Source organism: Lepidochelys kempii, chromosome 10, assembly GCF_965140285.1.
Source record: "Lepidochelys kempii isolate rLepKem1 chromosome 10, rLepKem1.hap1, whole genome shotgun sequence".
In the NCBI taxonomy this organism is placed as follows: domain Eukaryota; kingdom Metazoa; phylum Chordata; order Testudines; family Cheloniidae; genus Lepidochelys; species Lepidochelys kempii.
The window spans coordinates 48048984-48054983 of NC_136389.1; the positions used below are offsets into that span (position 1 = coordinate 48048984).

The 6000-nt window shown below is 52.1% G+C and overlaps 1 protein-coding gene across 1 annotated transcript; it reads left to right on the forward strand.

The window, feature by feature from the left end:
• Positions 1-1065: 1065 nt before the first annotated feature.
• LOC140917930 (zona pellucida sperm-binding protein 3) lies at positions 1066-4359 on the forward strand. Its single transcript, XM_073361460.2, has 9 exons — positions 1066-1479; positions 2237-2355; positions 2436-2539; positions 2616-2793; positions 2874-2994; positions 3095-3186; positions 3275-3420; positions 3544-3669; positions 4214-4359. Exons 1-9 carry the CDS (start codon positions 1066-1068, stop codon positions 4318-4320), a joined length of 1407 nt encoding a protein of 468 aa, XP_073217561.1. The 3' UTR covers positions 4321-4359.
• The last annotated feature ends 1641 nt before the right edge of the window (positions 4360-6000 follow it).

Below are 6000 nucleotides of genomic sequence, written 5' to 3' on the forward strand. Positions count from 1 at the left end.
ACACTTATCCACAGTGGAACACTTGGTGGGCCAGACTGAGAGAGCATGTGACCAGGAATGCGGCTGTAGTCCGGTGGGAGGTGGAAGCACTGGAGACTGGTCCCTCTTTCATCATTTATCCACAACAGAACAGCTTGAATGGGAAAGTAGGAGGAAGCCCAACATCAGAATGTCCCCTAGCTCAGTGGTTCAAGCATTCTTCTGAGAGATGGGAGACCCCTGTTCACGTCCTTTCTCTCCCCTCAGCAGAGAGGGGGAATGAAACCTGGGTCTCCCATATTCCAGGTGAATGCTCTAACCGCTGGGCTAAAACATCTGAGGAGGACACCACGTCCTGCTTCAGTGCAATTGTGAATGGGGTCAACATGGGCAAGCAGCACAGCTAGTGAATTGAGCTCCGCATATGAGGTAGGCAACTAAATGCCTAACTTCCCCTGGCTCATGGATGGCTCTGGGCTTAGGTGGGAGACAGGTGCCCGGACTCCCAGAGGGAGGCAGCTGGGCACGTGCCCAGAGGCTGAGACACGGGCACCAGGGAACTTTATACTGTAAAAACTTCAGTGCTGCTGAGTGAATTTGGGCACCTACAGAGTTCGCTGTATGGTTTGTATCAGAGGGGTAGCATCCGATGAAGTGGGTATTCACCCATGAAAGCTTATGCTCCAATACCTCTGTTAGTCTATAAGGTGCCTCAGGACTCTTTGCCGCTGTGTGATTTGTGGATCACAGTGGAGCCAAACCCAGGATTTACAGACCTAAATTGGGGATTGAGGGGCCTGGGTCCCTTTGTGGTGGAGCCCACCCTTAGCCTTCCATTGAACGAAACAGAGCAGGAATTTCCCAAACTGCAGCTGATGTACTGACCAACAGGTGGAGCTGATTCCCATTGGCCCTCCTATTTCCCTGGTTCAGGGCGTGGGCACTGGGTATGATTGGGCCCCGGTTACCTGCAGATTAGGGGAGGGTGTTAATTACCTGGGACAGCTGTCACCTGGCTCTGGGTCACAGTATAAAGCCCCAGAGCAACAGTTTCCCTCTATACTGGATTTGCTGCAAGCAGGCAGGATGGGGCACAGAAAGAACTTGGGCTTTGCTCTTCTGTGCTGGGTGGTCAGTGGGGTGACCTGTTACAATCCCTGGGATTTCTCTAGGATTGACTCTGCCATCTGGAGACCCACCCCCAGGGCTGAGCCCCCTCAAAGACAAGCCCATGTTCTCTCTCTTGCACAGCCCTCCCCCTGGGCTCGGGTTGATGCTTCCCAGCTCAGGGCTGTGTCCCTGCTGCAGCCTGTCGCAGTGCAGTGTGAGGAGGCTCAGATGGTGATCACTGTGCACAGGGATCTGTTTGGGATGGGGAGACTGATCAAAGCTGCTGACCTGAGCCTTGGCCCAGCTGCCTGCCGGTACGTGTCCCTTAATGATGCAGAGAACACAGTGATCTTTGCAGCTCGGCTCCATGAATGTGGCAGCACCTTGCAGGTAAGGATTTATGCAAGCCAGGAGCCCCTACTGATCCCTAGCATCACTGCCCCTGCCTTGTCTGATGGGGTAAAAATGGGGCAGCAGGAGAGAACAGTGGGTGGGATTTTGTCCATGTTATTGATAAGCTCCCTGGTTTTTCCTGGGTGCTTCTTCTTAGCTTCCAGTCTCATGCGCCAGGCAAAGAATTCTGCCTTGCTCAGCTCCTGGAGCAGGCTCACAAGTGGAGCCTGAAGAGGGTGCTCTTGTGGCTCAGACAGACTTTACTTCTAGACCCCCCCCCCCCCCCCCGTCCAAAGTCTGTCTGCAGACTCCACAGACCAGAGCCTGCAACTGAATAAACTGATTGGTGTTAGCCTGAGCTCTGCATAGTCTGTAGGAGGGAAAGGGACAGACTACTGGCTTCCTTAATCCCTGCTCAAAATTCACTTCAAAGCAGCTAACAGATTAACCCTGGGGGTTTTACTGTCTGAGATTCCTTCACAACCTGCACAGAGGAAAACAGTGAGCAGAGTTGTGTAAAATGGCACTACTGTGGTGCTCATCTTCCGATGGTTGCTCTAGCAGACTGAGCTCTGAAATCCCCTGCTTCTAGTGTCCAGTCCTTCCAAAGGCAGTTGCCAGTTGACTGGGCACTGGTTGGAAAACTTGAGCTCAAGTTTTCCATCTGGCTGAGGCTTGTTCTTGGGCCCATCTGAATGACTTTACAAATGCTCTGTGTACTAGTGTTAACCCTTCCATGTCTGCTCCTTCCCAGATGACCCCAGACTCCCTGGTTTACAGCACAAACCTGAACTATAACCCCACCCCTGCCAGCAACCCAGTGATCCTGAGAACCAGTCCAGCTGTGATTCCCATTGAGTGTCACTACCCCAGGTGAGAGTCTGAGATGCTCAGATCCCCTCCCTCCCCTTCTGGAATCTGGCTCAGTGACTGAGGTTTGCTCCTCCTCCCAGGAAGGACAATGTGAGCAGTAAAGCCATCAAGCCAACATGGGTTCCCTTCAGCTCCACCCTGTCTGCTGAAGAGAGGCTGGATTTCTCCCTGCACCTGATGAATGGTAGGTGGGAGGAGCCTTCAGGGGAGCCCAGCCCTGCCTGCATGTCTGTCCTGCTCACTGTGAACTTGCCTTGCAGATGACTGGAGTGCTGAGAGACCCTCCAATGGATTCCAGCTGGGGGAGGTCATGCATATCCAAGCTGATGTCCACACTGGGAACCATGTGGCTCTGAGGCTCTTTGTGGACAGCTGTGTGGCCACCCTGAGCCCAGACAGGGACTCCTCTCCCCATTATGCTGTCATTGACTTCAATGGGTAAGAGCTGGGAGCCCTTTCTAGTCTAGAATCTACCTCAAGTCTGTGGGGATCTTACTAACCAGAGTTCTTGTGTGTAGGTGCCTGGTGGATGGGAGATCAGATGACACCACCTCAGCCTTCATATCCCCCAGGCCCAGGCAGGACACGCTGCAGTTCATGGTGGATGTGTTCAGGTTCGCAGGAGATGCCAGGAACTTGGTGAGAGCCCACATTTCTGCTCCAAGTCGATTTCCCCAGGCTAAGCAGCTGTTAGTGTCCCCTGGGATGGTCCTAACCCCTCTTCCCACTTCCCTTCCAGATCTACATCACCTGTCATCTGAAAGTCACTGCAGCTGAGCAAGCCCCAGATCCCTTGAACAAGGCTTGTTCCTTCAACAAAGCAGGCAACATGTGAGTAGCCTAGAACCCCATCAGGGGAGTGACAGGCAGCCTAGAACAGAACTCTTCACTGTAGATGACTGTTCCTGTTCTGTTCCAGCTGGTCTCCAGTGGAAGGCATCCGAGACATCTGCAGGTGCTGTGAGACTGGGAACTGCGCATTCCTTGGAGGACAGTCTGGGAGAGGCAGCCCTCTGGACAGATGGTCAGGGAGGCGCTTCCAGAGAGATGTGGCCTCCAGGCATGGTAGGTTCTGTGCCCACTTCACCTGGGAAGATGTCTGGCTTACTCCAGCAGACTGTTCCTGGGGGATCTTCCACCCAAAATGGGATGGATTGGTTTTCTAGTAGTGCTTCTCTCCCAATACAGGTGAGCCCTTGGTGAGGGAAGCTGAGGCTGATGTTGTGGTAGGACCCATGATCATCTTGGATACTGATCAAGGATCAAGGGATCTCTCAGTTGCTCAAATGGAAGCAGAGAAGGCAGCATCAGAGGGTAACTAGTTCTAATGAACAAGTCTCATGGTGCCTCTATTGTCACTACTAATCTACATTAGGTTTGCTGGGAAAAGATGCACTAAAAGATGGAAGAAATGAGTTTTACAAAGTCAGTTGTAAGGATCCCTTAGTCCAAGGAGGGAGTGTTAATAATGAGTCAACAAGACTCAAGAAGGGCTCCTTGTTGAGAGGGTCCAACCAGAGTCAGTCAAACATAGGACTGTCGGCCACTGTAGCCTGGGCTTATCTGCTGGGACACCAGTTGTGTGACCTGAGACCTGCAACCTATTATCCAGTGGGATTTATAAAGAGGTGCTGATCTCCTGCTCCAGCCACTTCTAGTAGACAAACTCCAATATGTATGGCGATAAAAGACTTCAAAAAACACAGCCCTACAATACAGCTCAAAGAAAAAATCCCCCATTTTATTAACTGTGGCCTTGACTCATGTACCCAGCGAGTCCCTGGTAGATTTTTGGAGAGGAGAGGTTGCTGGAGAAGCAACTAGCTGCAGTTTTAACCATGTGTCCTTCCTCTTGTAGGATTCTCTTCTACAGCTGGTCTGATCTCAGTGGCAGCTGCCATTGCACTGGCCTTTATTACGCTGGGGATACTCGTATACAGAAGATGCAGCCATTCCAGTGCCTGAGCAGTCACAGGCCTTTTTACCTTCTGTCTAATGTAAATAAACCCCAATGACTTGATTCTGGTCTGTGACGTATTAATGGGCAAGGGAGATGCCTTCCCTTCTGTGGGGAAGGAAATGGTGTGGTTGATGCACCAACCACATTATGGACACACCCACGGGGCTGCATGGGGAGAGATCATGTGAAGGTGAAGAAAGCAGAGATTGCTGCCTTCAGGCTCCCAGAGGCAAATGGCAGGGGGATTTCCCTCCACCTGAACTGTCCATCTGGCACCTGTAACCATTACAGGGCTCTTGCAGTAGAGAGAACACACATCCCCCAGCCACTGTGCCCTCTAAGTGAAACAGATGCCATGAGGGAGTTCCTACTGACTCCATGACTGGCTTTAGGTGATGCTCTAGGGCAAGGGTTTTTAAACTTCATTGCACTGTAATCCCTGTTGTCCAACTACTGCCCTGGTCCAGGGGGTCAAACCCCCAGGGCTTACCCTGGGGAGCAGGGGCTGTAACCTGAGCCCCACTGCCTAGGGCAAAAGACTGACCTGCCAAACAGGGCTGAAGCTCTTGTGCTTTGGCCCTGGGCACTGGGGCTCAGTTGGCAACTTTAGTTTGAGCCAGTCTAACACAGCCTTGGCAAACCCATTAAAATGGGGTGGTGACCCACTTTGGGATCCTAGCCTGCAGTTTAAGAACTGCTGCTCTAGGGTAACTACTCACCTTAGAGAGAAGGATCGGGGCACTTTAGACAAACTGGTCTCACCATGGAATGAAATCATGGCTGGGGTGAACTCTTTAGACTCAGGCTAGTTAGTTCTGCATGCTAGCCCTGTTCTCTTACCACCAGGCCTAGGCAGAAAGTGTCTTAAAAAAACTTTCCAGTTTCTGTGCCCTTACCTGCAGTGGAGTGAGGCCTGTACAACAATGATCATGCAGCCTCTACTCAAACCCAAGTGTAAAAGGCTCTATCTAGGTCACTACCGTGGTAGAGACAACACAGCCAACCCTGCTCTAGGACAGGATGTCACTTCTTCAACATCTGCCCTTTAGCTGTGTGGGGAGCAGATCCAAGACCAGGGTTGCACAAATAAACCTCCTCAGCCGGCCAGAGGAGAGCAAAGGGAGCAGCAGCGTGTATGTTCCCAGAACAAGCTCTCTGCCGGAGTGGTTATTCACCCTCTCCCGTGTGATGCTGCAGTGGGGCAGGAGCAGCCTCTTTCCTCCAACACATGCAGCTCTCTGAGCAGGGGCCCTTGGAGGCTTGCTGTGCACCTGCAAGTGGAAGGGACTCTGAGCGAGTAAGGTCCTGACAGGGACTGTCTAAGGTCAGAGCGCCTCATCTACAGTGTCCAATGACTCCCCCAATGCCCTGGGAGGTAGGGGAATGCTGACCACCTTTCATACAAGGGGGGAAAAGACAGGGTTATTAAGTGAGGTTGCCCAGGAAGGCTTTGGCACAATGTGGAATTTAACCTTGGTCTCTTGCATGCCAAGGTGGTGTCTCAACCATCAGACCATGTCTCTCAATGCTTTTCAGCCCATATTCCCAAAGTCCCTCTGTTCTTGAAGGGACCCCTCTGACTAGCTGAGATCCAGCCCTCAAGCCGTAGATACATTTCCCCCTGCCTCTGGCACAACTCCAGCCCTTCCTCTAAAATATGGGTCCTCTAGTTGGGAAGCTCCAAG

Excerpts from the sequence above, each read along its gene's own strand:
- LOC140917930 (XM_073361460.2), top strand. The coding sequence starts at position 1,066 with ATGGGGCACAGAAAGAACTTGGGCTTTGCTCTTCTGTGCTGGGTGGTC. Across the intron at positions 1,480-2,236 it reads AATGTGGCAGCACCTTGCAG|ATGACCCCAGACTCCCTGGT; the intron begins GTAAGGATTTAT and ends GCTCCTTCCCAG. Across the intron at positions 2,995-3,094 it reads CAGGAGATGCCAGGAACTTG|ATCTACATCACCTGTCATCT; the intron begins GTGAGAGCCCAC and ends CTTCCCTTCCAG.